The sequence below is a fragment of the Talpa europaea genome (genome assembly GCF_964194135.1).
Source record: "Talpa europaea genome assembly, chromosome: 8".
Classification (NCBI taxonomy): domain Eukaryota; kingdom Metazoa; phylum Chordata; class Mammalia; order Eulipotyphla; family Talpidae; genus Talpa; species Talpa europaea.
Genome location: NC_140075.1, coordinates 92,253,314 through 92,277,804, shown reverse-complemented (window position 1 = coordinate 92,277,804; position 24,491 = coordinate 92,253,314). Strand labels below are relative to the sequence as shown.

General features: G+C 37.7%; 1 protein-coding gene across 2 annotated transcripts in view; it reads left to right on the top strand.

The window, feature by feature from the left end:
- Positions 1–9,529: 9,529 nt before the first annotated feature.
- Positions 9,530–24,491, top strand: part of ESR2 (estrogen receptor 2) — a gene marked incomplete at both ends in the record, with an annotated part of 34,937 nt that continues 19,975 nt past the window's right edge. The window contains 3 exons of one of the 2 annotated variants that reach the window (XM_084240659.1): positions 9,530–9,948; positions 11,141–11,307; positions 18,862–18,978. In XM_084240659.1, coding sequence (XP_084096785.1) covers positions 9,530–9,948; positions 11,141–11,307; positions 18,862–18,978 — 703 coding nt within the window. The remainder of the gene's footprint in view (positions 9,949–11,140; positions 11,308–18,861; positions 18,979–24,491) is intronic. The other variant, XM_084240660.1, reaches the window with a different exon arrangement.

Genomic DNA, 24,491 nt, shown 5'->3' with positions numbered 1-24,491 from the left:
GAACTATACCTCTGAATATTAGACTTCATAATTTAGTGCCTAGCATGTTTTAGATATAACATTTCTGAAGACAGGCTTATTGCAGTATAATTTACATAAAATCTAGCCTTTTTTGTGCCCCTCTATGAATTTTTACAGTTGTACATAGTCATATAATCACCTCCATAATCAAGACATAGAACAATTTTCCCCCCAAGGCCCCTTTGTGCCTTTATAGTCAACCCCCTCCTTACATTGTGAGCCCCAGGAATTCACTGATCTGTACACTGATTTTATAGTTTTACTTAGAAATAAGTGCCTTCTTTTCTCAAAAGAAAATCTCAAGTTACCTCTTCCTTTTGGTTAGAGGGTGAATCAGGTTGTGGTATTTTTATTTTAATTCTGTATACTTTGGGATATATCAAGGCAAAAACAAATCTATTTTGCAGACAGAAAACTGACTTATACTAAGTTGGCCTATATTGAGCTAATAGATTTAATTCTTAGCAAATTTAGAGTCCATTGTGGTTTAAAGCCTTTGGCTATCAATACAAGACCTTTAAAGTATGTGGTATTTATGCGTATTAGTTGAATGCATGGTTCCTTTATATTCTTGGCATTTAAAATATTTATATTTAGTGAGGAGTAAAAGAGCAATTGAAAATGATGATTGAAGACATTTAAAATAAAATATGGTGTGATTGTTTCAGCTTAAGTTAAAATACTTTCCTTATTAGGAACTAAGTTCTGTGGCCAATTTGCAGATGTCAGGGATTTTTTTTTCATTCTGTGCTCATGCTTTAAAATCTCAATTTTCTTGAGCATAGATGCAACATCTCGTAAAATGGTATTCTTTAATACACTGTTAAACCCAGTAAACAGAATTCTGTTATTGCTAGGCTTTCCTAATGATATGTCAGGTGATATCTGTTTCCTTTTTCCTTTGCGCTATGAAAAAACAAGAACCTGTATTTTTATTTTAAGAGATTTTATTTTAAATATCCAACTTAACCTTTTAGAAAACTATGGTGGTAGTAACTAGTATATGCAGAGTGGCAAGTTTCTGAGGTACCAGCAAACTGGAGATCTGGCATTCCCAGCTGGAACTGTTACCACTCTTGATAATTAAGGACTTTTCACAGGGAATCTTCATACTGATGTACTTGAGTGAAGGCAGGAGAATGAAGTGCACCTGGAAGGGCAGATCACTGGGCTTGTCTGTGCTTCTTCAAAGCAGACCTGCAACTTTTTTTTTGTTTGTTTAGATAATTTTTTATTTTTATTTATTTATTTATTTTAATAATAAATTTTATTTTTATATTCCCCATACAATTGCAACCCCCTTATTTTGACCCCAATCCCGCCCCTCCCGTCCCCTACCCCCCATAGAGTATCTCTGGTTCATAGTTTTTTGTTGCTTTTGATTTTCACTTTCTTATAGTTATTCATTTTCCTGGTCCCTTATTTAAGTTTTCTAGATTCCTGCTATGAGTGAGACCATCCGGTATTTTTCTTTTTCTTAGGCCTGCAACTTTTTGGTGGCAAATATTTCCTCTTCTACTGTGAAACCCATGATTGGTAGAGGAGTTGAATGTATTCATTTGAACTGCATTTTCCACATCACTTCAATCTCTTTATTAACTACTCTCCCCTTCCCTGTCCTAAATGAATATTAGAATATGGCTGTGTTTCTTAAGAGTAAAGCATCACCTCTGACTGTTGGTGTCTAGAAGGAACAAGACCCGCCTATGAGATTGATGGACTGAAGGCTCTCTCCTACTGAAGGCCTCAGAATCTGAGTCTTTATTCAGCTCAATGAATTCCAGCAGACCAACAGGGGCATTGAATTTTTTTCATTTTGGAAGACACATGTACATGTTCTGAGAGTTTTATGTGAATCAATTATTAATAATCAGTTCTGTGGTGACTTTGGAATTTTTTCCTTTATTCCTAATTAATATTAAATTGAGAACATTAATTAATATTTGCTTGGGAAACTATATGCTTAAAGCAATGATTAACAAACAGCTACTTAGACACATCAGGGATGCTTGACAGTCAATATTTTAAGTCTTTTCCATGAAATACATTCTGCTTTCTGCTTTTTGAATGTGTGTTTATGACTTTTGTGGGGCACACTGTCCTGGGATAATTGGGGAATGCTTGGGGAAGTGTGATGGGCAGGCTTGAGAATACAACATAATGAGAACACAGCATTTTGTGTCCACACTATGCTGACAGGCTGCTAGCAGCCCAGCTATTTGGACTTTTGGTAATGGATTGTCAAACAGAAGTTAAAGTATAATTAGGAGGCAGAAATTCTCAGTGTAGCCATAAAGACATTTTAACTTGAGCAGAAATTCTACCCAACTTTGTAGGTATACCCAGTGCTGTGCTTTCATGTACCTCATTTCACCTCACCCTCCAAGCCCTGGGAAAGTTACAATTTCACTAGGTCTTTATTTCTACTGAAGAGGTGGCTGCTTAGGGAGTGGGTGCAATTTGTCTAGGGTTACCTCACTTTCAGACAGTATCTGGTGTACTGTCTGACCACTGGGCCAAAATACACAAAAAATTGACCTGGTAGTGACTACCATCTTATTCTTAACTAGATTTGATAGGTACTTTGATAAAATCAATCTACTCTTTCTGGAGTGTCTTTCTGCCATTTCCAGAGCCTACTTTTTTCTTCTCCAAGGACTCACTGCCAATATTTAGAATTTTAAAAACTTTTTTTCTGTTTAAAAGCCATAATGTGTTCCCAGATAGTATGCTAGAACAGTGTGTATAATCCTAGGTGTATGAAAAGCTTTTCTGCTGAATGCAGATAGGACCCAAAAAGGTTCAACATGAATGCGTGTGCTGGGGGCTGTCTTCTGTATCCAACAGAAGACAAGGGCTACTTGTCATAATATGGACTATTGTAGCCTATAGTGACTGATTAGACAAAATTGGCATGCAAAGAAATGATTAGTCTTAGTCTTAGCATCAGGGTGTCTGAGTGCATGCTTCTTTGTTGGCCATGTGAAGTTCCATGCCAAGCAGCAACAGAGCTTTAGAGGTGATTTTTCCTTTGTACCAGAGATGGTTGTCACAGAAGCAAAGTGTTCAAAAGACTGCATTAGGAAAATCCTGTCCTACAAATGTTAAAGATATTTGATCTGGTTGCTTTCTTTCAACCAGTCTGTACCCCTGTTTTGGAGTGGATTACTCAAGTAACCAGAACAGGTTTACTTATGCACTTTTTTTTTTTTTTTTTTTTTTTGGTGCATCTCCAGTAATGAAGACTTTCCTTTTGCTACTTGTTCACTCGTCTTCCAGGTCGACAGCAGTGATTTAAGTTCATTTATGAATTTGTGTAAGAAAATAACCTCTTTTGTTTGGCTACTGAGTTACTAATTATGCCAGATTCCACTGGCAATTCATTGTAACACAGCCTCACAAAATGCAGCCTAGTCCTTCAAATTTGTTATTACTATACTGGGACATGTGTGGGAAATCTAGAGATGTTGATTGGTGCATTTGTGTGAAATCTGTATTTTCTCAGCAAAGTCATGATGGTACCTGATTGTCTGAATGGATCCTGGCATTTGCCATTTTGTGGTATGTGTCTGAGAGGTCATTTCAGCACTTTTGGACTGAGAATGAAAATTGTAGGTTAAAATGAGTGATGGGATTGATTCTTTGCTCCTGAGATGTCATGGTTAGTGTGGTCACTTCCAGCTGGAAATTCAAGTTCATGAATTTCCATGCTACTCTTCATGCTATCACTTTAGAAATCTGTGTTTAAAAGGCCTAATGAAAGGAAAAGATAGCATTGGTTTTCTGATAGTTTAGTGTGTTGGCTTTGCTGAACTGCTGATACTAAAATGCTTTTATTTTGAGCAATGTAAAGCTGAGACAACATGAAATGCAGTAATACCCTGATTGAACAAAATGTTCAGGCAGTGTTTTTCTGTTTTAAATGCTTTAATTGATTTTTCTCTTGATTGAGTGTTAAAGTCTCTTGTTCAAATTGTTATTCCAAAATTTACTGCTTTCCCACTTTATAATTTCCTGACTATAGCTTGATCTTCATTTGATGGTTAAGATTGTTGAATTTATTCTTACTAGTTTACCTTCAGTAGCACTCTGGTGGTGACCACACTAACCTTTGGATATGCTTTTTATTTATTGGATAAACCATGTTGTTTTCATATAGCTTTTTTTAAGTTCCAGAAATATTGTTACCACCAGGTTACACTTTATTATTTCTGAATATGTTTAAGTATTTTTGCTCTGAATACTATACATGGCTTAAATTGTATTGGTTTTTTAAAAAAATTATTTATTTATGCACACAAGAACTGGGGTACAGGCCCAAGATGCAGGGGGTGAGAGGACTCACCAGAGACAGAGCAGGGAACAGAACAGGCAGATTGACCAAAGTACACTGCTGAGGGGGGCAGCGGGTGAGGCAGGAGAGGTCTGCTGCGCCATTTGGGTCACCTCCCTGGCCGGGAATCAAACTCATGCTGTGGTGGCTACGGGCAGCCTCATAGTGCTGTGTCTTAACCAGTTGCACCACCAGGGAGGCCCCTTAAATTGTATTGTTAAACTGCATTTGGCTAGTAAGAAATGTTCAGATCATATAGCAAAAGTAGTGTACTAAAATACAATTGCCAAGACAACATCAAAAGGATAAGAACAGTGGGCAGCTGAGTATCTAGATGGGTTGAAATAGGACTGGTGGAAATAGGATAGCAATACTGTCAGCCCTGGAGCTGCCATCTAAAGGTTATCAATGACCTAATAACCAACTCCTTTGGTCTTTCCTATAGTCAACCACTTGCTTTAACCTAGGTCATTTCTTTTTTTTTATTTTTAAAATTTTATGTATTTTTACATCATTTTTCATTTTTGTACAATGTATGCATTTCATCTTGGTTATAGCCCCCATATAATTCTCATCCCCTTTTTGATCTTACTCCCTCCTCCCCCTCCCTGTAGTGTCTCTGGTTTATAGTTGCTTGTTGATTTTGATTTTTAATTTATTATAATTAGTCTTTTCCCTGGTCCCTTAGTTAGGTTTTCTAAATTCCTGCTATGAGTGAGACCATCTTTTTTTTTTCTTTTTTAAAATTTATTTATTTATTTATTTATTTATTTATTTATTTATTTATTTATACAAGCACTGGGTACCGTCAGAAGCGCAGGAGGGTGAGAGAATTCACCAGAGCCAGAGTGGGGAACAGAACAGGCAGACCGATGAAATACACTGCTGAGGGGAGCAGCGGGCATGGCAGGAGAGGTCTGTCGCGCCATGTGGGACCCTCACCGGCGGCCGGGGATCGAACCGGCGCTGCAGAGGCTATGGGCAGCTTCACAGCCCAGCGCTCAACCACTATGCCACCAGTGGAGGCCCAAGTGAGACCATCTTAACCTAGGTCATTACTATGGTTCTACAAATGGTTTCAAGCATCGCTGTTTAAAATTTTTCCTTGAACCCAAATGCCCAAAAATAGAAGACTGGATCAATAAGATGTGGTACATATATACCGTGGAATATTACTCAGCAATCAAAAAAGATAAACTCATGCAATTTGTAGCAACATGGATGGAGCTGAAAGGGATCATGCTCAGCGAAATAAGCCAGAAAGAAAAAGAAAAATATTGGATGGTCTCACTCATAGCAGGAATTTAGAAAACCTAAATAAGGGACCAGGAAAAAGACTAATTATAATAAAGACAAAATCAAAATCAACAAGCAACTATAAAGCAGAGACACTGTGGGGGGGGGGAAGGTGAGGAGAGGAGGGATTAGGGTCAAAATAAGGGAGGTGCAAATTGTATGGGGAAATTAAACCAAAACAAAAATGCATACATTGTGCAAAAATAAAAAATGATGTAAGAATTATATAAATATATTAAAAAACTAAAAAAAAATCTTTCCTTGAGAGACAAAATGTGGTGTATACATACAATGGAATATTATTCAACTTTAAGGGAAGGACAGTCTGATACTTGCTACTTGGATGAAATTTGAAGTTGTGATGCTAAGCAAAATAAGTCAATCAAAAAAGGCAAATACTGTATGATTTCACTTATGTGAGGTAATCAGTAGTCAAATCCATAGAAACAGAAAGTAGAATGGTGGTTTCCAGGAACTAAAGGTAGGAAGAAATAGGGGAGCTATTGAGTTTTGCAAAATGATTGGTTGGACAGCAGTGTGAGTATCAACATTACTGAACTGTATTCTTCAAAACATTAAGATGATTAATTTTATTTTATATATACCAAAATTTTAAAAAGTTTAGAAGTTACTACTTTATTCATGAGAAGTGAGCCACTGAATCTAACCCATAAGCAAGGGGGAGGTTAGGCTCCACCTTTTGGAGGGAGGAGAGTTGAAGACTTTGTGGACTTACTTTAAAACCTCCATAGATATATTGTGTTTTGAGGACAAACACGGCTTCACATGAAAATGTCAGAGGAAAGAATTGGAGCTTAGAGAACCATGTTGCCTACATATGGAAGTAGGTGACAGCTAGAGCTGAAATATCGAAGATGGAGAACAAGACAATTTTCTTTACTGAATAATCTCTCTAAATCAGTCTCATTATTAATTGTCATTATTTCTTTTTTCTAGATCATGTTATTCCAGTTTTCTAACCTTTTTTATTTAATCTCACAGTACCCACCTGTGACTCTGCAGGCCTCTCTTTTAGCAAAACTTTCAGAGACAGCTCTTTCTGCCCACCTTTTTTCTTCTGTCCCTTTTTTCATAACAAGCCTTCCCTTTTGGATGAAAAAACCCTCAAACCTACAGAAAAGTGAAGTCTGGTATGAATGAGTGTCCATATGTCCCCTTTCTAAATGCAGTAATTGTTAACATTTTTACTTGTTTTTACTGTCTAGCTGTTCCACAACCATCCCAGGCTGGGTAGGTCCATCACTGGTTCAGGCAGCTTGAAAGAGAATCTTGGAGCTCTTGGCATCATCCCCACAGGTCAGGGGACACAAGCCAGCAGGGAGATAGCAACTTGGGCTCCCCTGTGAATCCGTATATGCTCTTTCCTCTCCTAGCTGTTGTCTGACGCTCTCCACTGCTCTTCACTGTACTCTGCGACACGGTCCTCTGCCACTCTGTCCTTATAGGCTGTTTCTCGGCTCAGGCGTGCCCACTTACACACACCCATGCCCCACTCCAGGTCCCACCATCAGGCAAGCATGTAAGACCACAGGTGTTGATCATTGATGCTCATGGTGGGAGGGTGGAAAAAAACTTGATAACGCCCATTTACTCTACACTGGTCTATGTATATAGATATCTAATTTACCTTTCCAAATATTTTTGAACTATTTATTGGGTAGCATTCTTTATAAAGAAGAATTTCCCTTAGACCTTGGGAAAAATTACAGATCCTCCTAAAAAGGCAGAGTACAGGCTTCTTTTCCCTTAATTGCTGATTTTCAGAGTGAGAAACTTAGTAATCACTTACAATGGCAGCAAATGTTTTTCTTTTTAATGCCACTATGGAGTCATAGTTCAAAGATAAAAGCACATCTAATTTTGCTGTTGTAGGGTAAGTAAATGATACCAGGCTTTTCTGCCCTCCCACCATTAGGATTCATGATGGATCCTTGCAGTCCAGAATGCATGCCTGATGGCGGGCACCTGGAGTAGGGTGTGGGCATGTGTAAGTGGATACACCTGTGCTGAGAGACTGGGCTTATAAGGGCGGGGAGAGGTGGGCAGGTGGAGTGTGATCTTAGTCCCGGAATGCTGACTTTGACAGACATGTGCCAATTCTTCCATGGTGACAACATATGTCATCTGGCAGGGATGGGGTATTATTTGTGAAGTAAAACATAGAGTTTGAGACATACTGTGGGGCCTGGTAAAAAGTATCAGGCTTTTCTGCCCTCCCACCATTAGGATTGATGATGGATCCTTGTGGTCCTGAATGCATGCCTGATGGTGGACACCTGGAGTAGGGTGTGGGCATGTGTAAGTGGGTACACCTGGGCTAAGGCTGGGCTTATAAGGGCGGTGGCACGGGGACGCCAGGAGAGCAGAACCGTGAGAAGAGAAGGAGAAGCAGAGAGAACGCTGGAGAGCCCAGAAAGAGTGAAGACTTGCTGCCTGCACCAGCACCCCTGCCTGCCGTGTACCTGGTAATCCCAATAAAAGCCTGAAAAAGCCACAGAGGGCTCCAGGACTCCTCCTTTACCCCATCTGCTCTGGTCAGAAAACCCGCACTGTGCCTGTTCCTGCCCTTACAGCTGTATTGCTAAATCCCATAAGGTTGTACCATTTTGCACTCCCACCATCAATGCAGAAGAGTCCCCATTTTCCTTCAGCTTCACCAAGGGAGTCTGTTCTTTTGAATTTTTGCCAAACATGGTAAGTGACAAATGGTACTTTGCTGTAGTTTTAATTTGTATCTTGCATGAAGGAGGTCCAACATCTTTTTAAAGTATTTTGAGAGCCACTTGCCTTCTTTTTTCTGTCTTCTATCTGTTCATGTCTTTTGCCTATTTGCCTATTTAATTTTTGGACTTTTTTCATTGTGATTTAAGATCTCTCTCAGCCAGGGGAAGTGATTCTGCCACTAATTAGCAGAGATGTTCTCTGATTTAACCAGGGCAGAGCTGGTTTGTGGTTGCTGGGCAAGCAACAAGCTATCCTCAGGGTACAGACGCAGAGATGATTGTCAGCATCCCAGGGTATGCCCTGGGAGTCCAGGCACCCTGGTGTGTGCAAGTTCAGTGTGAGAAGTCTTGCTGGAAGAACACCTCTTCTGGACACAGTCTGGACAGGTGACTTCAGAAGGGTTATTGGCACACTGAGACTGCAAGTTTGCAGAGAGACTTCATTCTGGATGTAGTTGGTACAGGCTTCACTGGATGTTCTCACATAAAACCACTAACTTCTGTTCTTGCCAGAGATCATTGCAACGTCTTCCTCCTGCAGTGTTCCTGTAGCATCTTGTCTGGAGAAAGTTTAACAGTGTGTTCACAGTAAAGGAATTTTGCTGCTCCTCATAGAGCATATGTTGAAGGGAATGTACAAAACTGAGGCACTAAATTGATAACTGAGACAGTTATTCGTCTGTCTTTTCCTTGTATTTTACTGTTAGTAGTTATAATGTAGTTAAATACCTGTGAATGCTAGCCCAACTCAGTGATCTGCTCTTTTAGGGTTTTCTTGTTTATTTTTTCCATTGACCTTAATTAGTTCAAAAAAAAAAAAAAAACCCAACAAAACCCTTGTTGGTATTTTCATTTAATCTTGTATTTTTTTTTATTTTAGAAGGTATTTTATAGCAAATTCTCACAGTAAAGAAAATTCATATAGTCAACAACAAAAACAATAAAAAGTAAATAGAGTTCCATTCCTCTGAGGTTAATATTTGTAATCTCATACAAGTGTGTGTGTAATAAAAGTGTGTGAATACTATTAATAGTTATTCTCTAACTTAAAAAAATAGGTATAGCTCTAACTTAAAAATGTCTTGTTTTTCTTTGCAGACATTGCATATGCCTGTGAGACATTGAGGACATTATAATGTCCCTTTGTGCCTCTTCTCACAAGGAGTTTTCTCAGCTATTACCTATTCAAGACATGGATATAAAAAACTCACCATCGAGCCTGGACTCTCCTGCTTCCTACAACTGCAGTCAACCCATCCTGCCCTTGGAGCATGGCCCCATATACATCCCTTCTTCCTATGTGGAGAGCCGCCATGAATATTCGGCCATGACATTCTACAGCCCTACTGTGGTGAATTATAGTATTCCCAGTAGTGCCAATAACTCAGAAGGTGGGCCTGGTCGACAGACCACAAATTCAAATGTGTTGTGGCCAACTCCTGGGCATCTCTCTCCTTTAGCAATCCATTGCCAGTCATCACTTCTATATGCGGAACCTCAAAAGAGTTCCTGGTGTGAAACAAGATCACTAGAACATACCTTACCTATAAACAGGTAAATCCAATCTTCATCCTGAATTGTATTTTATAGTTATCATTCAGAGCTCTATGATTTAGTGAGAAGAAAGATATTTATTGTACATGGTCATTATTTTCAATCATCTAGATTACGGAGTGTGCCTAAAATATATTCTGAATAATAGAATGTTTTGATATAATTCTATTTAAAAGTTTAGATTGTTGAACTGGGTTGTAGGAAATTTTACTACCAAAACTATTGTCTTTAGACAATAAAAATTGAACTTAAATCACCTTTCATTGATGAAGTGATTTGGGTCTTAAAAAAATCTCTTTCAAGCTAGATTTTTATCTTGTAGTGATCACAATTTAACATTTATTACAAATTATTCTCAGCATAAAATAACTGGCAGTATTATAATTTAAATAAAATGCTAGACATAAGCCTAGAAAATAGATGATTGGTACAAACGAGACAACAATTGGTACAAGTTTTGTGACGAACTAAAATAACATAAGTATGAGAAGAAACTATTTAAATGTAGACTTTAGCTGAAATTTCTTGAAATTAAGAATATTAGTTTGTACTTGTCCGTTCCTCTGTGGTAGCCCTTGCCCATCACCTAGCACTGAGCACCTGCCTCCTGCATAAAGTGCTTCTCCCTTCACCTCACACCCGCCACAGCCCCAATATTCACCTTAGGATAACCTAAGTCCATTCATTACTCACCTTATTTTCATTCTAGATCTTAAATTGCAGAATGAAAATTTTTGTCGCCCATTTAAAGGGAAACACTGAAAGGCTGTTTAACTGTTGGGAATAACTGATCCTTGAAAGTGGTCTGGGGAGTTAAGGCTCACCCATGTGGTGTTGAACCCTGGTAACTATAGAAGACACTGCATGCCCTGCTTGTCATTCATACCTGAGGAGAAGACTCAAGCTGGCCCTTGACTATCATTAGATGTGCACCTGATGCCTGTCACTGCCCCTCTGTAGCTCCTAGTGCTCACCCACCCTGCAAGAATGGATATAGACTCACCAAACCACTTTCAAGCACGGGTCATTCCCTACAATGTGGCTCTTCCTAGATCTGATATCAGTGACAAAGATTTTGCTTGATCAGATTTCTGGAATATAGTCATATGAACACTGGATGGCATAGAGATTAAATGAAAAAGTTTCACTTTTCTCCTGAATGTTCCTTTACAATGGATGTTTTCTTTGTCAGAGAGACACTGAAAAGGAAGGTTAGTGGGAGCAGTTGCATCAGCCCTGTTACTAGTCCAAAGAAGGATGCCCATTTCTGTGCTGTCTGCAGTGATTATGCATCAGGATATCACTATGGAGTCTGGTCCTGTGAAGGATGTAAGGCGTTTTTTAAAAGAAGCATTCAAGGTACAAGAGTGTTGTTAGCTGCTGCTTTAATTTTCCAGTTTCAAAGAGTTTTGCATATGACCTAGCAGAAATTGCATCATTGGCTATTTGGCTCACAAAATACTTGAGCAGTTCAGAGCATCATGTATACTGAAGGGAGGAACAGATTGCTTCACGTGTAGGGCACTTAATCTTTTTTTTTTTTTTTTAAAGATTTATCTATGTTTATACAAGAACCAGGGTACAGGCCAGATGCATGGGAGGGTGAGAGGATTCACCAGAGACAGAGTGGGGAATAGAACAGGCAGACGGACCAAAATACACTGCTGAAGGGAGCAGTGGGCGAGACAGGAGAGGTCTGCTTGCCATGTGGGATTCTCGCCGGTCAGCTGGGATTGAACTGGCACTGCAGAGGCTGCAGACAGCTTCACAGTGCTGCGCTCAACCGCCTGTGCCACCAGGGAGGCCCCTAGAGCACTTAATCTTTAATTGCAGATCTCAGCTCCAAACTTGAATGGGTCTCCCCCATGGCCCCCACCACCCATTACTGTTTTCTGGGTAGAAGATATCACTTGGGAAAAATGTGTTTGCTAGGATTTGCGAAGATTGTTTCTTCTTTAGATTCATGTTTAATATCTGACATGAATTACAGTCATAATGATGGGCTGACTGTTGAAAAAGAGAGAATAAATATACTTTATGGAAATTGTCAGAAATCACTCCAGTGGACTTGAAAGCTGATCAAGGGACCTATTTTCACCCTGGACTAGTGGAACCTACCTACATAGTTTTCTTATTTTCTGGTCTGGGTTTAGACTTTTTCCCCACCCTTCTCCAAATTCTTGCTGGACTGGGTGGTGGTTGTTTTTAAACATCCCTTTTAATCAGTTTCAAATTGTGCACACCTGGTTTCAAGGCCAGTCAGCTCATCCCTGTGTGTGTCCTTGCCAGCCCTAATTCACTGAAGTCACATTCTTGCTGGTTCTCTCTGCTCTTTAACCTCCCTCAGCAGCCCTCCTCCCTGGCAATATCCTCTATTCCTATCTAAGAGTGCCCTTCCCTTTTCTAGCAAAACCTTTTTCTTAACCACTTAAGGAAAGCAACCTTAAAGGAATTCACAGCATACAAATGTCAAATATCAATGAACTAAATTATCTCATCCACTGCTAACTGCAGATTAAGAACATTTTACCTGAAGCAGAGAAACCATTAGAATACATCGGTGGTAGGGGGTAAAATATTAGTTAGATAAAAACCCTCTGAAATCTAGCCTGTATAAATGACAATCTTTGTCCTAGACCCTCCACTTAGTAGCTCTATTGTTTCTTAGTCTCTTCCCTCCTTGTGAAATGGGGACATTCACATTGCTTTTCCAAAAAAAAAAAAAATGAGATTGGTTGTGTGAAAATATTTGGTCAATTTAAACATTATGCAAATTTAAGATTTTCTAGTATTTTAATGATTCTCTATTCAGAAATTACCATCTTTCTTCTTTGTAGTTCTCTTCTAATATTATTTAAACCCACCTCCTCTAAGGTTTTCATAGTTAGGTAAATGACTGTCCAATCATTTACAAATGTAATTTTCTCATCAAAATGAAAAACAATATAGATAAGGAAGCATCTATCATCAAATATTATCAGAACAAATAATTTTTGCTTTTATAATAGTTTTTCATCCTACATTTAACATATTCAGTGCTTAAGTATTTGTATTTATGGTAATTGTAGAGTATTTAATTTTTTTTAAAGCTAATTTAGTTATTTTTGCATAGAGAACTGGGGTGTAGACTGGGGTGGCAAAGTGTGGGGTGGAGGTAAGAGGATTCCAAAGAGATAGAGTGGGGAGCAGAACAGGCAGATTTATTGAAATACATTGCTAAGGGGAGCAGCATGTAGGACAGGAGAGGTCTGCTCCTCCATATGTGGGTTAGCTCCCTCACTGGTGGTCAAACTCAGGCCATAGCAGTGATAGTATTGAGAATTAACCCCTAGGCCACCAGGGAGACCAGGTAATTGTAGTAGTATTTTATAGGGTCAGGTCCAGGTCGCTGCTATATGTAATAAGGACAATTCAGATTTTCTAAAATTCGGAACTGGACTCTGGATATGATGGCCATTCTCTATCTTACTGAGGTTCCAGAATTTATCCCTTAAGGTAATTTTGACCAACTACAACTAAATGCATCTTTTAAAAAGAGCCTTCTAGTTTGTTGCTGGAGGAAAATCTCTCTTGCCTGAAATATCCTTGAACCCTGAGACAGTAGTTGATCACAATGAAAAGTAAGTTTCCCTCACTTTCTCCATGTCTTTCCTTCTTACTGCATCAGCCAAGGATTCATTGAGAAGGGGGAGGAATGTCACATTCCAAATGTGCAAAAGGGAAAGAGTGCTGTTATAATAGTTTAATGCTTAAGTGATTATTTCTTTGGACTCTTCATATTGTACACCCTCTTGATATAAATGCATTGTAATAACTGAAAGTGACTACTGAATTCTTTCAGTATATTGAATGAAATAAGAATGTATTTTTCTTAAATGGTCAATCTTATCCACATTGGTTTATGTTTTATTTTATATATTTTTTTTAAATTGAGGCTACATTGGTTTGCAACACTGCATGAGTAAGATGTATAGGATCACACCTCTTCAAGTATATATTACCACAACACATCCACCACATTGTTTTGTTTTTTTAAATATCTATTTTCATTGATTTTTTTAAAATACGAAGTTTATTTTTTAGTTGAGTTTGAGACATAATTAACATACAATAAAATTCAATTTTAATGAATAAGAATTTTGACAATGCATGTAACCAACATCCCCCAAAATGTTATTCCCCCCCCACCAAATCCTTGCGCCCATTGCAGCCAATTTCTTACCTATTCTCCCCCCATACCCCAGCTCTATAACCACTGATATAGTTTCTGTTCCTATAGTTTTGCCTTTTCTAGAATGTCATATAATTGAATCATGAAGTAAATAAGATCTATGTTTACCATGATGCTTTTAAGATTTATGTTGTTTTATTTATCAGTAATTCATTTCTTTTTCTTACTGAGTAATATTCCAATATATACGTGTGCCACAGTGTTCATTTGAGTTAAAGTTTTGTGCTAAGTATTTTGTGCTAAGTTTTGTGCTAAGTATTTGAATAAACTTGCTATGAATATCCAAGCATATCTCTCTGTGTAGATATGTTTGTGCTTCTCTTGGCTAAATACTTAGGAGTAAATTTGCCACTTGTGTGATGAAGTGTATATTTAACTGACATACAAACATAGTTGACAAATTTTCCTAAGTGTTGAAACCATTTTTTATTCTGAGCAGCAATGTATGAAATTTCTAATTGTTCCATAACCTTGTCAAAACTTAACAGTCTTAAATTTTAACTATTCTTTGGGTACATAGTTGTATTTCATTGTGGTTTTAATTTACATTTCCCTGATTACTGATGCTTTGAGCATCTTGTGTTTATTGATTATATGTGTGGTATATATAAGTTCTTACGTATGCTTCTGTTTTTTTATTCTTCTGTTAATCTATTTTGTCATTGTTGTGTAATACCACATGATTTTAAGTATAGCTTTATCATGAATTTTAATACCTGTTAGTGTACATGCTCCCATTTAAAAGTCCTATTTTTCTTATTTTTTGTCCATATGAACATTAGTATAATTGTATTAAATGACTTCCCATCTTTAATGGTAAGAAAAGTAGTTTTTTTAACCTAAGAATTATTTTGAAAGGAATCATTGTAAAAGACTACACATCAAAAAACATATCTCCATTTATTTAGGTCTTTTACATCTCAAAACTTTGTTAGTCTTATATGTAACTAGCACAGTTCTTCATGCATTTTCCATAAATTTATTTCTTTTGGCTCTTTATTTTATAGCCACATTTAATTATTATTGTTTTATTTCACTACTCACTTTCATTTTGATATTCATAATTACCTTTTGATATTGTCCTTTGGTAGTTAAAATCTATCTGTTTCTCATGAATCTTCAACTTTTTGTTTAAGACTTTAGAAGCTGAGTTTCAAATGGGAAGCTCTAGCAGCCTAAAAGTTATATTGGAGATTCATATTTTAAGGCATATATTCAATTACTTGAGACTCACTTGACCTTGAACTGAGAAGAATATCTTAAGGGAATAAAACACGAGGTAGATGCCTGCTGTCAAGGTTTAAGATTGTGGGGAGGATGTTGGTGATAAACATTGCTCTCTACTTTTAAATTTTTTTAAAAATGATTATTTATACAAGAGCCAGGGTACAGGCCAGATGTGCAGGAGGGTGAGAGGATTCACCAGAGACAGAGCAGGGAACAGAATAGGCAGACTGATGAAATACACTGCTGAGGGGAGCAGCAGGCGAGACAAGAGAGGTCTGCTGCACCATGTGGGTATCTCTGCGGCCAGCGGGGATCAAACTGGCACTGCAGAGGCTGCAGACAGCTTCACAGTGCTGCGCTCAACCACCTGTGCCACCAGGGAGGCCCTGCTCTACTTTTAAGTTAAGACAACTGGAAGACTGAGATTAAAATCACATCTTCTGATTTGAAGTCCAAAGTTGTCTCTTCTCTTCATACAGTTGGATATGAATAATATGTGTTTGGACTTAATGCCCTTGTAGAGAGAACAAAGAAAGCCTTTTTTTTTTTTTTAATCATAATTCATTTTCCTGGGCCTTCCTGGTGGTGCAGCGGTTGAGCACTGGGTTGCAAGGCTGCCTGCAGCCTCTGCAGCGCCAGTTTGATCCCCGGCCACTGGGCGAGGGTCCCACATGGCGTGCAGACCTCTCCTGCCACCTGCTACTCCCCTCAGCAGTGTATTTCGTCAGTCTGCCTGCTCTGCTCTCCCCTCTGGCTCTGGTGAATTCTCTCACCCTCCTGTGCCTCTGACTGTACCCAGTGCTTGTATGTATAAATAAATAAATAAATGAAATAAATCTTAAAAAAAATTCATTTTCCTATAAAATGTTATATCTTAACTAAAAGAATTAGCTGTATGTTTTGCCTTGAACTTCTCTTTTGGCTCTTTTAGTATGGAATTCCTTAGACTGTTGCATGAGAGGAAGAAAACCACTTTAATCCATGAGGTAGTTGGTGTGGTTTGAGGAGGACTTTTTTCTTTTATTTAAAGGTTTATTTATATGCATACAAGAACTGGGGTACAGGCCAGAGGAGCGGGTTACATTCTCTACCACCTCTTCCCAACCCCCCCCCCCCCCGCCCCCATTACTTTAACATGTGTTTCCAGACTCTCGGAAGGAAGGAGGCCAAAGACTTAACAGTGACATGCACATTACTGCAGAGGGCACTAAGGAGGCATGTGGCACAATTTAGACCAGTCTAATTTGGATGTCCACATTATCCCAGATTTGACCAGTAGGATACCCTTAAATTGGTTGCTGTTTCTTTCTTTTTTTTTTTTTTTTAAAGATTGATTTATTTATACAAGCACTGGGTACAGTCAGAAGCAGGGGAGGGTGAGAGAATTCACCAGAGCCAGAGTGGGCAGCAGAGCAGGCAGAAGGACCGAAGTACACTGCTGAGGGGAGCAGCGGGCTCTACAGGAGAGGTCTGCTGTGCCATGTGGGACCCTCCTCCGGTGGCCGGGGAGCAGCCAGGGATCGAACCGGTGCTGCAGAGGCTGCGGGCAGCTTCGCAACCCAGCGCTCAACCGCTGTGCCACTGGGGAGGCCCATGGTTGCTGTTTCTTTTTTGGCCTATAATTCTTTGCACAATTCTTTACCTCCCGACAACAAGATATATGAGGCTTACCTTGTATTTTCTGCCCCAGTCTTGGATTAAACCATTTCTCCAAAGAGCCCTATTTCCTTTTGTAGGAGAATATTTACAAACCAAGATCTAAGTGCTAGTTTCCTCATTGCTCTCAGGATATCTCAGGTGCTTTCAGAAGAGAGAGTTAAGGAATACATTTATTCCAGTATGTAGGGTGTATGTGTTTGCATGCATGGAAATATATATGGAAATGAAATAAATATATGAATATATAGACATATATAATTTGAAGAATAATTTTAAAGTTTAAAGTTATTTAAGAATAATTTTCAGAGAATAATTCTAAAGCAAACCCCTGTATAACTAGTGCTCAGACCATGAAATTGGATATCCAGAGTCCCAGAATCCCTCTGGGTGATGCTGCTAGTCCCAGCTCCTTTCCTCCCTCCAGAGGTAAGATAATCACAACTTCTGCCTTCCTTGCCACCTAAGCATGCTTCCCTAAACAATATAGCTTTCTCCATTTTGAACTTTACATGAATGGAATTTTCTTTATTCTTTTGTGAGCTGTTTCTTTTATGACTTCTCATTTAATTTATCACCGAGATTCATTCATTTTCAATATTGAAATTCTGGCCTGTTGTATGTTTAATGTAAGAACCTCAGGCCATATTGTTCATTAAAAAGACACAATTAAGAAATAGTCACCAAATCCCCAATTGCTTTTCCTTTTCTTATATTTTATTATAATTTCTATTTCATAAATTTCAGATATTTTAGGTTTCTGCATCCTCTCTAACAATACCTGATCCAGCAACCTCATCTCTGTTTTGAACAGTAAAATATGCTTACCTGCTCTTGAGGCCTCCATCAATTTTTCCACCTCTAATCCATTCTCTATACAGCATCTGAAATAATTCTTGAAAAGGGAATTTTCTTATTTTCTTCTTACATGAGAGAATGACAAAAAGCACCATTGTCTTAGGGATTGCTACATAACCAGTGTTTTATTAAAATTAATATTATTTTTCTTATGGGCTTATGAGTTGGTTAGGATGGTTCTACTTCATAAAGGGTTGGTTCTGGACTCTGAGTTCATGTTGATCCATGTCTCAACGTTTTCCTTGAGCTGCTGTTTACCTGAGGCATCTCACGGGAACTCAAGAGACTAAGCCAAACGGTTGGACCATCACATCTACTGGTAGACCCCTGGCTAAAGCAAGTCCCATGGCCAAGCCAGCATCAGTCAGTGGGGAATTATAATTACAAGGTTACAAAACTGAGGGAGGGAGTGAAGAATTGAGAACAATAATCCATCTCAACCATTGTCAAGTAACAGTTTTTATTTTCTTTGCTAATTTCTTCATTTGTCCTTTTATTGACCAGTTTAGTTTGTACTCGGCTGTGAATTCCTATAAAAATACCATGTTAAATCCCAAAGAGGGATAGATGTAAAAGAATCTTAGCAGTTGAATTTGGTAGGACAGAAGTACAGTCTTAAGGAGCTCTGTGATTTGGAGCAAATCAATCTCAGGTGATTCTCACTTTCCATGTCCAAAGGGGAATATTTCTAAATGTCTCTTGAGAATTCTAAGAACATGCAGAGAATAGCCAATGAGTCAAAAACCAGAATATTGAAGTAGTTCTAGGATTCCTTTACTCAACAAGTTACCATGAGACTGTACTTTGGCCTTTTTACCTGCACCTGCCATTTAGATGCCCTTTATTTCTCAACTCGATAGCATTATCAGTGTTGTTGACGAGGGGTAAATTTAATTGAAATATTGTGAGTATAACTTTCCTTTTTTTTTTCTTTGCTGTAGGGCATAATGATTATATTTGTCCAGCTACAAATCAGTGCACTATAGATAAGAACCGGCGCAAAAGCTGCCAGGCCTGCCGGCTTCGAAAATGTTATGAAGTTGGAATGGTCAAATGTGGTGAGTGGCCACATCCCCTTTTATTGTAAGAAATGCTGAAAGCAATGTCAAAGTGAGGGTGGTCTGAGGCACTGAGGACATCGAACCTGGATGAGAGGAAATTGTCATTACTCTCAAGTATTTGTATACTGTCACATTGGGGCATAACCTGTGCCATCCCTGTAGTGTAGAGGACAGTTAAAGTGAATGGGAATAAATTATAGGAGACAGAGTTTGGTCCAATATGGGCAGAACTTTCTATAATTTAAGTGGTGTGGCAGCGGTTCAGAAGCTTATTTTTGTTTTATTTTAATTCATCTCCTTTAGTTCACTATAGACCACATATGAGTGAAATTCTATTAGTGTTTGTCTTTCTCTGTCTAGCTTACATCACTAAACTTACAGGCTTATTTCATAAACCTAGAAAGGTTCTGAACTCAGATTGCTTTATGAGTACCTAACTTTGTGCCCTGTTTTTAAAGAAACTGAAAACCTAGAGACAATGTATCATGGCTGTGGTTTACACAGGCTTTGGGGGGAGTACTGTGATTTAATTGGCAGAGGTACTTAATGAAAAAACTTTGGTCTTCTGACAAAAGATTGCAAATATGGTTCATGTTTTACCTTAAATAGTATTTTAAGGTGAATGTATGATATACACAGAGATGGTATGTGATGGTATGTGTGTGTGTATATATATAAATATATACACACACACAGATATGGTGAAATATATATTAATCTCAGAACAAGAATGCTTTTATTGTACCAGGATTTCTTGGGTTGCTGTAGCCCCTGTGTTTCAGGACCATGAGCCCCTGTACATGTATACTCTGCCTGTAGAGGGCTAGATCTTGAGGACTGGTCTCCTGCTCTCTGAGTCTCGAGTTTCATTTCATCTCACTACCCTTGACATAGATTGCATGACCTTTCTGAGCCTTCATTTTCTCACCTCAGAAGTGTAGATGCCAGCTTCCCTGACTTTTGTGAGGATACATAGGAAAACATATAGAAAGACCTAGCGTAGTCTCTGGCACTCTATTTTAGTTTTCCTTCCTTTTTCGCTCCCTCATTAGAAAGGTCATATGAGTTATGAACAATGCAGTCTCAAAAGGCGGAGTGCAGAAATGTAGTGAAAAATTTTTCATGGAAAAGGGAATGAGAGAAAAGGTCATTGAATTTGGCCAGAATGTCCCTGGGTAGGGCTCTCTGAGGAAAAAAAATATTATCTTTGGAGATTACAGAAGAAAGGTTATTGGCACACAAACAGTTGGATATTTAGCCTTTCGCTGACCACAGAAAAAGACCATAGAATTGAATCTTCTTGGCTATTCCCCGCTCCTTCCCCAGCATCCTTCTCATCTGCTCTCCCCAAGCCCTCCATCCAAAGTCTTCCATTCTATCCATCTTGGAGGACTAAGGATTTGACCTGTAGTCCACATTCTCTTATACAAATATTACAGGTTTTCTTTTTACTCAGAAATCATGCCTCTTCTATAATCACCTTTTTTTAAAAATTATGTTTATTGAGGTAAAGTTGCTTTACATCATTGTATCTTGGTGATTGTAGTTTTAAACCTCTACAAATGTTTATTTTCATACCATGTCCTGCTAGTGTCCCAGTAATCCTACACATGCTCCACCTTTTTCTTCTAAATTTCCAATCTTATCTTTTCTACTGAGCTATTAATATGATTGGAGAGCTATCAACCCAGACTCACTTCAGGGACAGACCATTGTAAGGATACACTGAAATGTAAGTAAGCAGGAAAACAGTCTGAATAGCCATGTATTTGGTCTGTATCACTGTCTTAGGATGTTATCTCAGCATTGTTTGGATGCCATCTCTTTATTTACCTGCTGTATGTACAGATGAAAGGGATTTGATAGGAAGGGTATAAAATAGTGGTTTAAAGCACTAACTCTGGATTCAGATTACTACTTGGGTTTAGATCGTGCCTCTGCTCTTTCCCAGCTTTTCTTCCCCTGGCAAGTTTTTTGAGGTCTCTTGTGCCTGGTTCCTCCTCTGTACATTAGAAATAGTAATAGCACCTGCCCTGCAGGGCAGTTGTCACAATGAGATAATCTATGTACAGTACACAGTGTCTGTACATAGAAGCTTCCAGTCAATGTTAGCTGCCATTATTATCATTTACGACTATGATCATCATCATCATCATCATCATCATCTTCATCTTTTTGCTGGGGCTGTATCACCTTCTAATATTGGGGACCCCTATTTGGCAGTTTCTCATAAATTCACAAGTACAGGGTGACACTGCCTAGATCACAGTGTCAAAACCACAACACTAGGAATGTTCTTCATAGAGGAATGTGAGTTCCTCCCTCACCAAGGGCTTTAGAGTCCTCAGGACTCTGTAAAGGGCTTAGTACATAGAACTGTGAGTGAAAGTTGTTCAAATACACATGAATGCATGGATTCAAGACCTTTCACTTTGTATGTAAACCTGCTTTGTAAACTCCTTATATACTCTACAAAAAAGAAAGTGTGATCAGAAAAGTGCTTTCTTAAACTATACATTTTGTTACATTTTATCCTGGGGGTATAACTGATCTTAAATATCTATAGCACTCTGATTATTAATAAAAAATGTTTTAGGCTTTTAATTCTTTTAGCAATGTATTTGACTCAAATACCCCTAGATGGATAGAGCCCTTCCTTGTATTGATAAATTTTCTTGGAAGTCAATATTTAAATATGCTCATACTTCCTAATATGTCTTTTTAACATATGGACAATTGAATTTAATGAACAAACATAATAGGGGTTGTATAGAAAGTAGGTATTGTGTAGTATTTTACTTGTAGATTATTTTTATGGGGGAATTCATAGAACAGTTTCCATGCTAATGATATACTAACTTAAACATGTTTTTCCTAGTTTGTTTTATATTTTTATCTCTAGTCTGGATATTTAGAAATATTTTTGTGCTCTAGTTTATAGGAGTTTGGGAGTTATGTTTTTATTGTTTTAATTTTTATTGTGTGTGGGTAGAGAATATAATTATGATAATGAACTTCAGTTAAGATTTTGCTCATGATCCATTCTGATAGTTTTTGCAAATGTCCATGAATTTCTATAGATCAAGCTAGTTGTGCAGTTAAAATATTCTATATCCTGACTTTTCCTCATCTGTTTGCTCTGCCAGTTGCTGAGAGAAATATATTAAAACATCCATTATAATAATGTATCTGTCAAACTCTCAGTCACTTTTTGGTTTTGTTTGTAGGTTGTATTTTCTTGTTTGATGTGTATGAGTTAGAATTATCTTTTTATAATTTACTGATGAGTCTTCTTTAACAATTATTTTTTTAAAGATTGATTTATTTATACAAGCACTGGAGTACAGGCCAGATGTGTAGGAGGGTAAGAGAATCCACCAGAGACAGAGCAGGGAACAGAACAGGCAGAAGGACCAAAATACACTGCTGAGGGGAGCAGCGGGCGAGACAGGAGAGGTCGGCCACACCATGTGGGAGTCTCCCTGGCTGGCCAGAAATCGAACTGGTGCCGCAGAGGCTGAGGACAACTTCACAGTGCTGTGCTCAACCCGCTGCACCACTGGGAAGGCCCCTAACAATTATTCTTGTCTTAAAGGTTTATATTGTCTGAATTCGAGTATGGTATTGACTGGGTTTGTGAGACATGGCCTTTGTTCTGTTGAGGCATATTCCTTCTATATCCTTTCTTGATTTAAAAAAAAAATCACAAATGGTTATTGAATCTTATTAAATGCTTTTTCTGAATCTATTGAGATACCATGATTTTTGCCCTTTTGTTGATGTGTATATCACATTAATTTGTGTATATCAAACCAAACTTGCATCATTGGGGTAATTCCCATCTGATCATGGTATACAATTATTTTAATGTGTCATTAAATTCTGTTTGCTAGTATTTTGTTGAGGATTTTTGCATCTGTTTCATCAGAAATATTAATCTACAGTTTTCTTGTTTTGTGGTGTCCTCATCTGATTTTGGAAACAGAGTAATTAATATTGGCTTCATAGACTATATTTGGAAGTTTTCCCTTTTCAATTTTTTAGAAAAGTTTGAAATGGGTAGATAATAATTCTTGGAAAGTTTGATAGAATCCACTAAAGAAGCCATCTAATTCTGGACTTTTTTTTTTAAGATTTGATTATTGTTTCAATTTCCTTACTTGTGATTGGTCTGTTCAGATTTTCTTTTTCTTCCTGATTCTGTCTTGGAATGTTGTATGTTTCTATGAAATTGTCTATATCTTCTAGATTGCCCAGTTTGTTGTGTCACATATAATATTCTTTTATAATCCTGTCTGTTGTAAATTCTCTTGTTTCTAATTTTGTTTTTTCTCTCTTTTTTGTGAGTTTGACTCAGATTTGGCTATTTATCTTTTTCGGGAACTAGCTCTTGATTTCATCGATATTTTGCATTGTCTTTTTGATCTCTAATTTCTCCTCTAATTTTTACTATTACCTTCCTTTTTCTGATATTTGGCTTGTTTTTCCTTCTAGTTCTTTTAAGTATAAGGTTAAATGTTTCACTTGTGATTCTTCTTGTTTCTTGAATAGGTCCGTATTGCTATAAAATTTCTTCTTAGTACCACTTATGCTGCTTCCCACTTCCCTCAGATTCTGGTAACACCTGTTTTCATTTTAAATTTTCTCCAGGTGGTTTTTGATTTCTCCATTGACTCGATAGTTGTTCAATAACACATTATTTAGTCTCCACATATGGTTTCCCCTTTTTTTTTCTTTTTGAAGATTTCTAACTTCATACCATTGTGATCCAAAATGATGGTTGATATGACTTCAATATTCATAAATTTATTGAGACTTTTTGTGTCCCAACATGTGGTCTATCCTTGATAATGTTCCATGTGCACTTGAGATGACTGTATTGTTTTTAGTTAGAATGCTCTGTAACTCTATTAAAGCTCATCTCATGTAACTTGCCATTTAATACAATTGTTTCCTTGTTGGTTTTCTGTCTGGGTGATCTATTTGAAAATGTCATTTTTAAAAGGAAAAAGCAGTTTATAAAATAGTATATACACTGATGCTATTTAATTTATAAAATATAGGATAGTATAAAAGCTGTTTAAAATTGAAATAATTTTTACTAAGATTTGTGCTCTTCTATATTTTCCACATTACTATTTGAAATCTACTTGTTTGTGTATGAAAAAGTGTACACATTACACATACATATACAGGCATATATGTAAACATTTTAAGCATATAAAAGTGTATTATTTGAACAACTGTTTGGAAATATCTGTGTTTAGTTTCATATCTTCCCTTCATCTTCTGCCTGAAGAAATTCCTAAATTCATCTTTTGGAGGTTGAAGTATGTTAACACTTGTGAAAAGTGAAATATATTTAGTATCCATAGATGATCTTGAAATGGAGATTTTTTTTATTAAATAAATTTTATTTTTATATTCCCCATACAATTGCAACCCCCTTATTTTGACCCCAATCCCTCCCCTCCCCGCCCCTCACCCCCCCATAGACTGTCTCTGGTTCA